Source organism: Haliotis rubra, unplaced genomic scaffold, assembly GCF_003918875.1.
Source record: "Haliotis rubra isolate DU_JTF1 unplaced genomic scaffold, ASM391887v1 Scf275, whole genome shotgun sequence".
NCBI lineage: Eukaryota > Metazoa > Mollusca > Gastropoda > Lepetellida > Haliotidae > Haliotis > Haliotis rubra.
This window is the reverse complement of record NW_025766836.1, coordinates 1,224,048-1,240,014: the sequence shown is the minus strand read 5'-3', so window position 1 is coordinate 1,240,014 and position 15,967 is coordinate 1,224,048. Positions and strand designations below refer to the sequence as shown.

The window sequence follows — 15,967 nt, the reverse complement described above, 5'->3', positions numbered from 1 at the left end:
TGAAAACCGATTCACCGAAACCTTTGAATGTATCCCTACACTATTGGGGTAACGCTGTTTCGCAGGACATTGTCATTTGCAGAAGCCATTGGTCAATTAACTCCCCTATCCAGCTAAAATGGGTGGAATTTGTGTTAAAAAAGACAAAACAGTATCATAAATTTAATTTTAAGTTCAAACAACTTACTCGCAACGGGCTGTTGACCCAACACTGTTAGATCATGAAACAAGGTTTATGACGTCATTATGGAGCGTGACGTCACCTGCTATGACGTCATTTGACAACAGAACTGATAATGGCCCGTAGTTGAGGAATCAGCGGGCCGCTCATTTCTGTAACTAGAGGGCGGTTTCATCATAATACCGTCCATTTTATCTATAATACTATGATCTATTCATCATTGTCAAATTTAGTCTGTGTGCACATAATAAACGTGTGTAGTTTGAAAAGGGAACTACTTTCTCTGGCGATGGTGTAAGTTGAAGGAGTGATATGATTAACCTTTGACCTAGAGGAACTTTGACCTGGTTTAAATAATGAATTTCTTTCACGAAAAAACAGCGTAAAACGAGTTGAATTAGAATGGGGATAACTGTACTGTGTTTGACGAATTGGGGACGTATACCGGTGGTTATATAGCCGCAAATTTAACGTTATATCGGCTCCGCTTACGCGTCGCCGATATAAGTAAATTTGCGGCTATATAACCACTGGTATACGTCCCCAATTCGTCAAACACAGTACAGTTATCCCCTAAATGTATTACCCACGAGGTCAACGTATGGGTAGTTGCATACTAATCTCGTACGTCACACGAGTGTCGTATCGCGTTGACCTGTGTCGTAACGACTTGATCTGAGATTCTAATGATGTGATTGGATAACCAATGACTTCTCAATTAGGTCACATTCTGACGTAACTATTTTTTCATTCGTAACAAACACGTGAATTCATTCATTCTGCAACTTATAAATGCATTGTGGGAATGTAAACATTGCGAACGTTGCCGTGTCGCTGAATAATTGTGAGTCGAACTGAGACATTATATCCGTCGAAAAACATAAACGTAATGTTTCCACCAGTGATGTTAGCCGAATGAAGCAACTGGAAACCAAGAAACGAGGTGCTACGGAGTAGTTTACTGTAGGAGGCTGTACGAGGCGATGACAACTGACATGCATCGTGACGTCGGTTACCAAGGCAGTGACGTCATTACAGTGTGACGTCATGCAAATATTGTACTACAGTACAAAAGTCTTCCGCAACCTCTTTATGAAGCCGGTTTCGGTTTGAAACCAAAAACATAACAAAATTACGCTATTTTGTCAATTTAATGCATGTAAGACGTGGGTAATAAATAAAATACCACACTCGGTCCCATTACATACGAATTATACGAAACTCGTGACTTCCTATGTTATCTGACCTCGCTTTCGCTCGGTCAGATACCACAGGAAGGACACTCGTTCGCTTTCGCTAGGTCAGATACCACAGGAAGGACACTCGTTTCGTATAATTCGTATGTAATGAGACCGAGTGTGGTGTTCTCTATATACGTCCTAGTTTGATGTCACACAGGCATTATCTCTAGTGGAACACAGTTTTGGATGATAAAATATGTTCCTCACAAAGAGAAGAAGAATGGACCAATTGGCATGTTCACACTTAACTAAAATCAAGAAAATACTGTGAAGTGATCACTACTTGGAATACATCTTAGTTACATTTAGGAGCTAATGAGGGGAATATAATCAAAAGGTCCGAGGTACAAAACAACTATCTCCCCAAATCCACACGGATAATTTACCATCATGAACTACAAATGAACTAGAGACCAAACTCATCCTGTGTTTATTTCACAAGCCGTTAATCGTTTATAGGTTTTCAAGTGCTGTAAACATTAACCACTGTGACAGATTTATTGTCGTCAAAGAACATTTAACTGCATTGGATTCGAGCAGTTTTGGGTACCTTATGCGGCGTCACCTTAACTGCTCTATGAAGAACATATCCGTCTAGCAAATATTGCACAGCCTTCCCGACGAGGATTCGTGACCTTTGGACTGTCCGTGATTTTGTCGTGGCGGAAACTGACACTTGTAAACATTAATTTTAAAACTGCTCTCCGGCCATCATAAGAATTCTCCTGCACACATATAGCGTCTAGGGGTTTAGAATGACTTAATATGAATTGTTTAAGATTATCACCATGAGCAACCAGACTTTGAGCACTCCTCGAACATGGCGGCCTCGAACAAGAAGGTCATAAATGTCTTTCAGTGGCATTTAGAAGCTGTACATAGATGTCCATGATATTTTTATGGATTAAGCTTCTTTTTATTTCCCTCACGACGTCATAAATGTCTTAGGGGAAGTGGGGCTGAGTCCAGTCTATTTCCCGCTGACCCCAGTCTGGTTCCCGTGGTCTGCTGCGCAGTTTCAAAAGCGTAAGCGCAGCCGACCACGGGAACCAGACTGAGTGTATGCTTTAACATAGAGTGACGTCCCTTTCATAACCACCCCTGGAGGCAGACGACGCGAGAGACTGGAGAAACGGAAAGGCCGGCCGCAGACAATCTACTTGGAGGTCCCAGTAGTTTTTCACGACATAGAGCTGTGTCATGCAAAGGTAAGAGTGCGTCATATCCACCCCCAGTTTTGAAATCCACAGTAAACGTTCGAGTAGGGATATGATACGAGCAGGTTTTGTGGAATAATTAATTTATTTGGGGGAACCACCGCCTCGCGCCACATGTCTCGACTTCGTCCTCTTTCAGTCCGGAAACGTGAATTGTAATGCATTTTCTTCCTGAAAAGAAGTTTCGGGGAATGAGACTTCTGTCTTTGTGTTCATGATTCTCACTAATATGGCTTTGTTCGAAATGCTTACCGACCAAGAGCCCTTTGGTGCAAAAGCCCTTCGACCAAAAGCCCCTCGCTCTGTCAAAAGCCCCTGGATTCATGTATTTCATAAATGAATAAACATTTCTCACTGCTCTTATAAGTTACACAGAACCGTAACCTAAATTCGTGGATAACATTTTTTTATGAAGTGTTTTAAGGGCCACTGATCAAGAGTGATTAATGTTTCCAGCCAACTGTCTATATTACGAAACCTAGCTGCAAACTGGTCAGCCCGTGCTCCCTCGACCGTGATGGACACGGGGACTGGGCTACTGTCCACCTTGGCAGAATTTCTTCAACCTAATCAGTGGAATATTAGGAAGGGTGGATGCCCATCAGATGCCATTATTTGAAAATATCCCTGGTAATTCTTGTCTGATTGTAAAAAGGTATCCCAGCAGTGTAGGCTTTTTCAGATTTTCAAATGTTTGGATGGTATAGTGACTGATCCAATTTGATCCTATTTCTGTGTTTTTAGCTTGATATTTAATCATTTAAAAATATGATGTCTATTACGTATGCTATGGTATCAAAAACACACATTTGATACATTTGAATCCATAAACTAAACAAACCCACTTTGCCATTGCAAAAAAACCCTGAAATTTTACTTAGGTACAAAGGTATATACATTTTTTAACTAATTACACAGCAAATGCTTATATATATTTCTTATGTAACAATGAAGTTCCGTTCGTATCCTCAAAACAGTGCCGGACCATAAGGTTTTTTTTCAGGCAATCAAACTTGCATGGAATACAGCGATTACTACTCTCTTGCTGTAACCCTTGTTTGGTAGTAAACCTACACGTTATTTGTCTTTATTCACTTGATGGTCAGGTAATGAATTATAACAGGTATAATAAGTGATAACACCACTCAGATTACCTGACAAATGTTCCCATTTGGCATTTCTCGTGTTTGGGGTAAGTACTCATCATTATAAATTGGGGTCTGATGTGGCAACTGTATTACATCTTATGTAATATGCGCACGGAAGTGCAGTAAGAGGAATTATCAGCTGATTTACAAAACAAACATCAGTCAAAGGATTAACCGATAACACGCTGATTGATTAATTGCTTATATCCTGCACAGCGGATTTGTCAAAAAGTAGTGTTTATGTATGTAGATTTACTAATCTATACTGAATACACCCTGTGGTAAAGTCTCTTTGTAAAAACAGCGTCCTTCCTTCAAAGGATTAACCGCCAGTACATTGATTGTGTGCTCATTATTGGTTAACTGAATTACTTTTTCAAAGAATGGCGAACATCATGCAATTAGTTGCCAGGTGTGCTATCTTGGGTGACCAATGGGACTATACACCAATGTGAAAAACCTGAAACGATAGATCACTTTTTCGCATATAAGACTGTTAAAAGACACATGACATGACAGAACTCTAAAACCGTTCAATATTTCTTCACCAAACTAGGCACCTACATGGATCTGGTGGTGTCCTGGTGCCTTTTGGTAGTTTTGGAATTCTGAATTAAATATTTTTGGCGTTTCCATGGCAACAAGTTCGACTTTGACTGAAATTAGTGGTAGTGCTCTTTTCCGGAGCAGAACTCTAAAACCGTTCAATATTTCTTCACCAAACTTGGCACATAGATAGATCTGGTGGTGTACTGGTGCCTTTTGGTAGTTTTGGAATTCTGAATAAAATATTTTTGGCGTTTCCTTGGCAACAAGTTTGACTTAGCCTGAAATTGTAGTAGTGCTCTTTTCCGGAGCTGAACTCGAAAACTGTTCACTATTTCTTCACCAAACTTGGCACATAGATTGGTCTGGTGGTGTACTTGTGCCTTTTGGTAGTTTTGGAATTCTGAATAAAATATTCATGGCGTTTCCATGGCAACAAGTTTGACTTAGACTGAAATTGGTGGTTGTGCTCTTTTCTGGAGCAGAACTCTAAAACCGTTCAATGTTTCTTCACCAAACTTGGCACATAGATTGGTCTGGTGGTGTACTGGTGCCTTTTGGTAGTTTTGAAATTCTGAATAAAATATTTTTGGCATTTCCATGGCAACAAGTTTGACTTAGCCTGAAATTGGTGTTAGTGCTGCTTTCTGGAGCAGAACTTTAAAAACCTTTCAATACTCTCCTTCCACTTTTCTATATACACACCTAAATATTTGACATAATCATGAAGAGTATTTTGCCATTGTGGGGGATATTGATGACTTTGTCTTCTTGTATTTATTTGTTATGGCATTCAACAGAATCACTTTTTTTTTTCGTGAAGTGTAATGAGACAGACAACATACACTAGGTCACACTTAGGGCTGTGTGTGAAATATGATACACGTTGGCAATCTATAAGATGTCTAGATTTACAGTCATGTTATAAATTCACTTAGTATAAGCAGATCGTGTGCATTTTATTAAGTTTCAAAATGCATACAAATATGATCATAAACTAATTAGGATTATAAGACATAATGTAAAGAAGTACATTGACTTCGTTCTTTCAGTCCTAACATTTTTTACCACTGGCAGATGGTTAAACTTAAAATGTTTTCATTTGTTATCAAAATAATGCCATTTAATACAACATTCAGATTGACTAGTAGTGAACCCAAGCTCACTACTCTCCCCAAGACTTCCCATGTACTTAGTTAGCCTTACTTTCAAAACAATGCTATTATATCAGGCTTCTTACCAAATTCAAGGTCAAACCATTTCTTAAATCAAATTCTACATCCATTTACGTTAACATTTTTATAAAGTCAACATTACTATGAAATCAAAATTTTACATCAAAATCAGCATTTTTATCAAAGTGAATATTTTTGTATAAGAAACCAAATTATTCATCAAAGTCTACATAATTTTACAACAAAATCAACATAAGATTATCGAGTAAAAAAAGATTTTATCTTTGTTGATCAGTCTATACTTATACTAACAGTTGCGCGTAAGGGTGGCACATCAGAGGTAACAAACCAGTCATGAATTCTGGGATATCATCCGGGTACTCACTGGAGAAAAACAATAACAAAAGCAACACCCAGTCCACTGAAATTGCTCTGGATCAGTCGCCCTTTAAGTATTTTATTGTATCAATGTAAACAATATGGAGAAAGTGTGATAATTTCTTACTCAGAAAGTCTGCCACCTATAAAGGAAATGAGTGTATTGCAAATCATACACACCAGACCTATTACACAGACTTGATTCTGTCTTCATTTGCATATTTTCTTGACTAGTTATAGGAAGTACATTGCCTCTAAGCAGCATACATTTTCCTGGAGTGAAGCGGTTGACATTCTAATCACCAATATGATGTACATTTTGTATTATTCTCTGTTGTGGGGTTCTATATAGGAAGGCAAATTATTGCTTTATTTTAATGATGTTTTCATTTTTTAGGGAAATTTTCATTTTTTAGAACGTGGGTAATAAATAGGATACAAAACTCGTTCCAATTTCATATCAACTTTATGTCTCTCGTGAAATAATTTTGCTGAGTCACTCACTAAAGCTTGTGACAAAGCAAAATTATTTCACTCAAAACATATACTTGATATGAAAGGGGAAGCTCGTTTGATATCCTATAAATATGTAATTAGTAAATAATTTTAGTTTGATCAAGTATTAGTCAAATGTTTTTCACAGAAATGTATACACCTTGCTCATACTTGAGCAAATTACCTCAATTAAAGTAAAGTTTACATACAGACCAAAATATAATTCATTTCAATTGAGGATTTGGTTTCAAATGCAATAATGTAATTCATCAAAACACTTGTATAAGTTGTAAAGTGTAAGCATTTTAAACTTACAGCTTAGATGCAACCAACAAAATAAACATAATTAAAACACAATTATCATTTATTCATGACATATGATATGCATTGCTGATTATGAAAAAACAAATAAACAAAATTATAAGCGTACAATCGCAAATCAAGAGTGCAATATTGTGTACTTGGGTTTACTAACCTTGAAACTAAGCAGCAGGGATACCGAACCCAGCCAGTTATTTTTCAACTTTATAGGTTGAATTTGCATTTTTGATAATTTGTTACTGTAAGTCCATACCGAAAGTTTTAAGGATATATGCTAGCTAGTTTTAACTCAATCTGTGATAATCTAGTGGTTTTACTGTCCTTCGTTGACAGGGTTTTATATATTATATGTATGTATTATGAATTTAGAACTAGTCTTAGTCACGATATGGCTGAAATATTGCCAATGTGACTTTAAATCTTAACTCACTCACTCACCCATACCGAAAAGTATCAGAATCTGCAAAGTTGTGTTCTGCGTTGCATGTAAGCTTTAACTACGTGACCTAAATCTCTCCTGAATGTCAGTCGGCATCACTGTCGGGTAAGTCGTCATGTTGAGAACTGTTCACAAACAAGCAGATAAAAGGAAGCATTAGGAGCGGCAGCAGAAGCCGAATGTGAATAACATGTTTTTACCCTCTACATGAGAAACCACGGGAGGCATGGCAGTTGCAGTAGAACACATTTTTTGTGCAGGACGAGGCTGACAGTGGCAGTGATCAAGATACAAGAGCGCTGCTCATCTTTTTAGGTTGTGTGTTAGAAACTCCCTGTGCAGTCCTGACAACATATACGCTGAAGGTACCGGTATTCAATGGGCTGATAGTATTTACAACTCTTCCAACCAGTTGTCCTTCAATTTTGCTGCAATCATTAACTTTTACGGGCGATGCCATATTTGTTTACACTCACAATAGACTAGTAGACGTATTTGTTTACTTATTTAGATTGTTATATTTTCATTTTTATGTACAGAAATATTATTATAGTTATTAAAGGATTGAAGACCTATGCTTTTTACCACACAAAAAATTATATATTTAATTTCATAGAAGTGTTCTCGTTTTACATGCTCTCAGAATGAAATTCATGAATGGAATGAGTGATGAAAGTAGTACCGGTAATGTCAAAGTTCAGGTATTACTCAATCAAATCACACACACTTTGTTATGAAACCCCTATACAAACTACCACGTGGGTAATAATAATTTATATATTATTTAGGGTCATTATATTATGAAGCAATACACATTTTCATGTCATTAATTATTTCTTCATACATAAAGTGAGGGGCTTTAGGTTATTTTTCGAGGGTTTTTTCGTCCAGAGGGGCTTTTGTACCAGGGGCCTTTTGTCCAGAGGGACCTTTGACCTAGACTCACGTACTGATCCCACTAAATGTATCATGCAGTTGATTTTATTACTAAAATAGTATATATTTCAGGGTACTATGATCTCTGACATTTCATGAATAATTCACATTATTTTCAAAATGAATTGCCTTTGTTGTGATTTATTTCCTTTGAAAACCAAGATATCCTGGTAATCAGGATTAGTTGAGTATACCTGTGACATACCACCATATATGCGTTTGTGGCTTTTATTGACAGTGTAAAATCGCATTGATAAATGAAAATGGCTTGAGTGTCATCGATTGGGGTAAGTGAGGAACTGGATACATTTTGGATATTTGATCACAGTAATCATGGTAATGGAGACAAATTTACATGTAGGATAGTTGGGCTGTAGGTTTGTTTATTTTCATTATCTATGTGATAATGATAGAACTGGTCTCCAAACATCACTTTTAATCATTGCGACAGGCTTGCTGACTTATTTGATGCATGTGATATTATCCCAGTTACATGCTGTAATGCAATGAAACAACGATGCATTACAATAATGCAACACTGATAAATATTTAACTGATATTGTGATTGTGTTATCAGCATAGTTAGCAACCATTCACTGAGAAATAGATGCATTATGGATCACATTACCTCATGATTATGTTACAGATAGTCACAGTGATCATCATGATCATGGTGATGCAAAACAATATGCTTTTCTTGTTCAATGATACATTCAGCAATATTCCTGCTGTATGTTTGTAAATGTTTGAGTCTGGACCAGACAATCCAGTGATTTACATTTATGATCATCAATCTGCAGAATTTTAATACAGGGACAAGTAGTAATCCTGCCCATCAGATCCTGGTGTCTTTTGGGTTGCTGAAGACAAATTCTACTTAATTCCCAGGCATTCTTTGTTAAGGGACAGCGATTGTTTCTGTACTGTAACATTTAGTACAGCTTCGTTGAGTGTTTGGATGTTTGTCATGATGTTTGTTTTAGTTTCTAATCTGAAATAGTTGAGTTACAAGGAGTAATGTTTTAATATACTTTAATCACATTGTGTCTTTCATCTCACAATACGACCTGTGAAGATCCGGATTAGAATTGTTCTTCATCAAGAACAATCGTGAGAGGCAAGTTATGGGATCAGGTGGTCAGGCTTGCTGACTTGGTTGCCACATGTCATCGTATCCCAGTTGTGTAGATCAATGCTCATGATGATCACTGGATTGTTTTATTCCTGACTCGACTATTTACAGACCACTGCCATATAGCTGAAATATTGCTGAGTGCAGCATTAAACCACAATCAATCAATCATGTCACAATTCATAAATCTTTGTACATTGTGAGTATTGTCACAGCTCTGGTTGCTGTTACAGTGTTTGTAGAGATCTATAACAAAAATGCATAGACATGGTCGGTATGAAAAAAAAAAGAAAGTAATAAACTTTTTTTGTTTTCAGCGAACACCATAACAGCCCCAGTTGATGATGGATACAGAGATTAACCAGTGAATCCTAGCTCTGGTATTGAAACAAATGTCATAATGGACAACTTGATCTCAAGAGCCACATCCGAACTGACACATGTGGACACACTCACTGTTACTGAGCATTGCTGTTAATGGCACATCTCAAGAAACACAAAGATTGTACAAGTAAAGCATTTTGAGTGAAGGAGTCATGGCATAATGGAGTTTTGTTTCAAACGTCCAGTGTGGGTGGAAAGGAATGTGACAGAATTCACAACAAATGTCATCTGGAGGCACACATGAAGAAACATGAGTAGCCACAGTGATGTGAATGCGAAACGATATGAGTGTGGTGAGTGTGGGAAAGTGTTTACAACATCAAGGAACTTACAGAGACATATGGTGAGTCACAGTGGACTCAAGCCGTTTGAGTGCAGTGAGTGTGGGAAAACATTTCCACTGAAAGCTACTCTGAAGACACACATAAAGATTCACAGTGGTATCAAGCCATTTAAGTGTTCTGAATGTGGGAAGGAGTTTGGACGAGCAGACAGCCTGAAATGTCACATGACCAGTCACAGTGGACTCAAGCCTTATAACTGTAGTGAATGTGAGAAAACATTCACACTGAGAGGTAATTTGAAGACACATATGAGAATTCACAGTGGTATCAAGCCTTTTAAGTGTGCTGAATGTGGGAAAGAGTTTGCACGAGCAGCTACCCTGCAGTCTCACATGCTGAGTCACAGTGGAATCAGGCCGTATGAGTGTAGTGAATGCGGAGAAACATTTACACAAAGAAGTAATCTGACTGTACACATGGGGCTTCACAGTGGAATCAAGCCTTTTAAATGTGGTGAATGTGGGAAAGAGTTTGCACTTTCGGGTAACCTGCAGAGACATATGGGAAGTCACAGTGGAATCAAGCCTCATAAGTGTAAGGAGTGTGGGAAAGGGTTCGCAACTTCATGGACCATGAAGATGCACAAAAAGAGGTTTCATATGGAATCGCAGAATCAGAAGTATGATGAAACATGAAAGACAGCATCATTGAGTCCAACCCTAGAAGTGTGGGGAATATTCACAGCGTCCATTGTCTGAAGATACACATGCCTTGAAAGTGTACCGGTATGTTAACATTCTCTCCATGAAGTTGTCTGAAGCCATGCACAGGACACCATTAGTGAGTTTCTCCTTGAAAGTGGAGGGAACGTTCACAGCAGTTCAAATGTCATCCTGCCCTCAAGTGTGGTGAGAGTTGTTGGAACAATCAAAACATCAAGTTGTCTGAAGACACCCATAGGGCATCATGGAGCCCTACCCTGAAAGTGTGGTAAGAGTGGATGGAACATTCACAGCATCAAGTTGTCTGAACACACATAGAAGACATCATGCAGTCTTGCCCTGAAAGTCTGATGAGAGTGGGTGGAACATTCACAGCATGAAGTTGTCTGAAGACACACAGAAGACATCATGTAGTCTTGCCCTGAAAGTGTGATGAGAGTGGGTGGAACATTCACAGCATGAAGTTGTCTGAAGACACACAGAAGACATCATGTAGTCTTGCCCTGAAAGTGTGATGAGAGTGGGTGGAACATTCACAGCATGAAGTTGTCTGAAGACACACAGAAGACATCATGTAGTCCTGCCCTGAAAGTGTGATGAGAGTGGGAGGAACATTCACAGCATGAAGTTGTCTGAAGACACACAGAAAACATCATGTAGTCCTGTCCTGAAAGTGTGGTGAGAGTGGGTGGAACATTCACAGCATCAGGTTGTCTGAAGACGCATATAGGGCATCATGGAGTCCTTCCCTGAAAGTGTGGTGAGTGTGGGTGGAACATTCACAGCATGAAGTTGTCTGAAGACACACAGAAGACATCATGTAGTCCTGTCCTGAAAGTGTGATGGAGTGGCTGGAACATTCAGAGCATCAAGTTGTCTGAAGACACATAGAAGACATCATGGAGTCCTTCCCTGAAAGTGTGGTGAGAGTGGGTGGAACATTCACAGCATCAGGTTGTCTGAAGACGCATATAGGGCATCATGGAGTCCTGCCCTGAAAGTGTGGTGAGTGTGGGTGGAACATTCACAGCATCATGAAATCCTGCCCAGAAACTATGGTGAGAGTAGGTGGAACATTTACAGCATCAAGTTGCTCGAAGACACACAGAAGGCATCATCTGTGTTAAACAATAAATAGCTTCAGGGGATGCATGTCACCTGTTAAATAGGACACACACAAAGGAAAAAATTAAAGAAATCCTGTATGTTGCCCCTGGGTATTACTGTAGTTTCAGAAGTGCCTATGAAGTACAGATGTATGAACTATTTTGAAGTTCATGTGTCCAAGCCCCATGTTCTTTGAAAAAGGGATCCCATTATGCATAGAGTTTGCTTTTCAGCTCCCCAGACTTAAAGTCAGGTGAGCTTTTCTTGTGTTGTATATCGTCCTTCTTTCCATCAATTTTTGCATCTTTTCAAAATCCACAAGGACTAGGAAATCTTGTAACTTTAGCTCATGTTTAGCTCATCTCGATGAAAGTCAAATAATCATTTGTTGTTACAAGCTTCTTGCGATTTGTCCGACCAACTGGCTTTGAATGTCTCTATATACATTGTCCCTTCGAAATCTGGCTTCAGGTCCTCAAAAAGCACCCTCATATTTGATGCACATGATAACTAGTTTATGAATATATTATAATATGATTATAAAGTAGATCAACAATCAATTCCTTTGAAACAACAACTCCCAGGCCTGAAATTTCCCATTATCTTAGTTTATGCTGATGAAACACATTTCTTCTCAGTTGCATTCATCACTGCCGCCTATCCATGTATCCCTCTGTTGTGAGCTATGTATAGCTGGTGTAGAGGGTTGAAGGAAGACAAATAAGGTCTTGTTCTTGCTAAGTCAGTAGATACCATTACAATAGGAAGTTATAAAATGATGAGACACTTTCTTCTGATCCATCTCAGCTGTAGCCATTACTGCTGTCTATCCATGCATCCCTCTACCCTGAGCTCTGTATAGCTGGTGAAGAGGGTTCACAGAATGTGGAATTAGCCCTAGATGACGTTACAGTTGAACCTAGATTAAAAAACTTATGAAATACTTTCCTTCTCAGCTGCCACCATTACAGGTGTCTATCCATATCTCCCTCTTCTGCGAGCTATGTATAGCTGTAGTAGAGGGTCAAAGACAATGTCTTGTTCTTACTGGGTCAGTATCTTTGGAATGTGGAATTAACCTCAGATGACGTTACAGTTGAACCCAAATTAAAAAACTTATGAAATACTTTCCTTCTCAGCTGCCACCATTACAGGTGTCTATCCATATCTCCCTCTACCGTGAGCTATGTATAGCTGTAGTAAAGGGTCAAAAACAATGTCTTGTTCTTGCTGTGTCAGTATTCACAGAATGTGGAATTAGCCCTAGATGACGTTACAGTTGGACCCAGATTAAAATACTTATGAAATACTTTCCTTCTCAGCTGCCATCATTGCTGGTGTCTATCCATATCTCCCTCTACTGCGAGCTATGTATAGCTGTAGTAGAGGGTCAAAGACAATGTCTTGTTCTTGCTGGGTCAGTATCTGTGGAATGTGGAATTAACCTCAGATGACGTTACAGTTGAACCTAGATTAAAAAACTTATGAAATACTTTCCTTCTCAGCTGCCACCATTACAGGTGTCTATCCATATCTCCCTCTTCTGCGAGCTATGTATAGCTGTAGTAGAGGGTCAAAGACAATGTCTTGTTCTTGCTGTGTCAGTATCTGTGGAATGTGGAATTAACCTCAGATGACGTTACAGTTGAACCCAGATTAAAAAACTTATGAAATACTTTCCTTCTCAGCTGCCACCATTACAGGTGTCTATCCATATCTCCCTCTACCGCGAGCTATGTATAGCTGTAGTAAAGGGTCAAAGACAATGTCTTGTTCTTGCTGTGTCAGTATTCACAGAATGTGGAATTAGCCCTAGATGACGTTACAGTTGGACCCAGATTAAAATACTTATGAAATACTTTCCTTCTCAGCTGCCATCATTGCTGGTGTCTATCCATATCTCCCTCTACTGCGAGCTATGTATAGCTGTAGTAGAGGGTCAAAGACAATGTCTTGTTCTTGCTGGGTCAGTATCTGTGGAATGTGGAATTAACCTCAGATGACGTTACAGTTGAACCTAGATTAAAAAACTTATGAAATACTTTCCTTCTCAGCTGCCACCATTACAGGTGTCTATCCATATCTCCCTCTTCTGTGAGCTATGTATAGCTGTAGTAGAGGGTCAAAGACAATGTCTTGTTCTTACTGGGTCAGTATCTTTGGAATGTGGAATTAACCTCAGATGACGTTACAGTTGGACCCAGATTAAGATACTTATGAAATACTTTCCTTCTCAGCTGCCATCATTGCTGGTGTCTATCCATATCTCCCTCTACTGCGAGCTATGTATAGCTGTAGTAGAGGGTCAAAGACAATGTCTTGTTCTTGCTGTGTCAGTATCTGTGGAATGTGGAATTAACCTCAGATGACGTTACAGTTGAACCCAGATTAAAAAACTTATGAAATACTTTCCTTCTCCGCTGCCACCATTACAGGTGTCTATCCATATCTCCCTCTACCGCGAGCTATGTATAGCTGTAGTAAAGGGTCAAAGACAATGTCTTGTTCTTGCTGTGTCAGTATTCACAGAATGTGGAATTAACCTCAGATGACGTTACAGTTGAACCTAGATTAAAAAACTTATGAAATACTTTCCTTCTCAGTTGCCACCATTACAGGTGTCTATCCATATCTCCCTCTTCTGCGAGCTATGTATAGCTGTAGTAGAGGGTCAAAGACAATGTCTTGTTCTTACTGGGTCAGTATCTTTGGAATGTGGAATTAACCTCAGATGACGTTACAGTTGAACCTAGATTAAAAAACTTATGAAATACTTTCCTTCTCAGCTGCCACCATTACAGGTGTCTGTCCATATCTCCCTCTACTGCGAGCTATGTATAGCTGTAGTAAAGGGTCAAAGACAATATCTTATTCTTGCTGTGTCAGTATTCACAGAATGTGGAATTAGCCCTAGATGAAGTTACAGTTGGACCCAGATTAAAATACTTATGAAATACTTTCCTTCTCCGCTGCCACCATTACAGGTGTCTATCCATATCTCCCTCTACTGCGAGCTATGTATAGCTGTAGTAGAGGGTCAAAGACAATGTCTTGTTCTTGCTGGGTCAGTATCTGTGGAATGTGGAATTAACCTCAGATGACGTTACAGTTGAACCTAGATTAAAAAACTTATGAAATACTTTCCTTCTCAGCTGCCACCATTACAGGTGTCTATCCATATCTCCCTCTTCTGTGAGCTATGTATAGCTGTAGTAGAGGGTCAAAGACAATGTCTTGTTCTTACTGGGTCAGTATCTTTGGAATGTGGAATTAACCTCAGATGACGTTACAGTTGGACCCAGATTAAGATACTTATGAAATACTTTCCTTCTCAGCTGCCATCATTGCTGGTGTCTATCCATATCTCCCTCTACCGCGAGCTATGTATAGCTGTAGTAAAGGGTCAAAGACAATGTCTTGTTCTTGCTGTGTCAGTATTCACAGAATGTGGAATTAGCCCTAGATGACGTTACAGTTGGACCCAGATTAAAATACTTATGAAATACTTTACTTCTCAGCTGCCATCATTACTGGTGTCTATCCATATCTCCCTCTACTGCGAGCTATGTATAGCTGTAGTAGAGGGTCAAAGACAATGTCTTGTTCTTGCGGGGTCAGTATCTGTGGAATGTGGAATTAACCTCAGATGACGTTACAGTTGAACCTAGATTAAAAAACTTATGAAATACTTTCCTTCTCCGCTGCCACCATTACAGGTGTCTATCCATATCTCCCTCTACCGCGAGCTATGTATAGCTGTAGTAAAGGGTCAAAGACAATGTCTTGTTCTTGCTGTGTCAGTATTCACAGAATGTGGAATTAACCTCAGATGACGTTACAGTTGAACCTAGATTAAAAAACTTATGAAATACTTTCCTTCTCAGTTGCCACCATTACAGGTGTCTATCCATATCTCCTCTTCTGCATGCGAGCTATGTATAGCTGTAGTAGAGGGTCAAAGACAATGTCTTGTTCTTACTGGGTCAGTATCTTTGGAATGTGGAATTAACCTCAGATGACGCGTTACAGTTGAACCTAGATTAAAAACTTATGAAATACTTTCCTTCTCAGCTGCCACCATTACAGGTGTCTGTCCATATCTCCCTCTACTGCGAGCTATGTATAGCTGTAGTAAAGGGTCAAAGACAATATCTTATTCTTGCTGTGTCAGTATTCACAGAATGTGGAATTAGCCCTAGATGAAGTTACAGTTGGACCCAGATTAAAATACTTATGAAATACTTTCCTTCTCAGCTGCCAC

The 15,967-nt window shown here is 38.9% G+C and overlaps 1 protein-coding gene across 1 annotated transcript in view; it reads left to right on the top strand.

Moving 5' to 3' along the window:
• The window catches only part of LOC124280878 (zinc finger protein 721-like), a 37,530-nt gene extending 24,693 nt beyond the window's left edge, over nucleotides 1-12,837 (top strand). Inside the window, exon 8 of the mRNA XM_046716868.1 lies at nucleotides 9,840-12,837. Within this exon, the coding sequence (XP_046572824.1) occupies nucleotides 9,840-10,572 (733 nt within the window). The 3' untranslated portion in view covers nucleotides 10,573-12,837. The remainder of the gene's footprint in view (nucleotides 1-9,839) is intronic.
• Nucleotides 12,838-15,967: the final 3,130 nt, after the last annotated feature.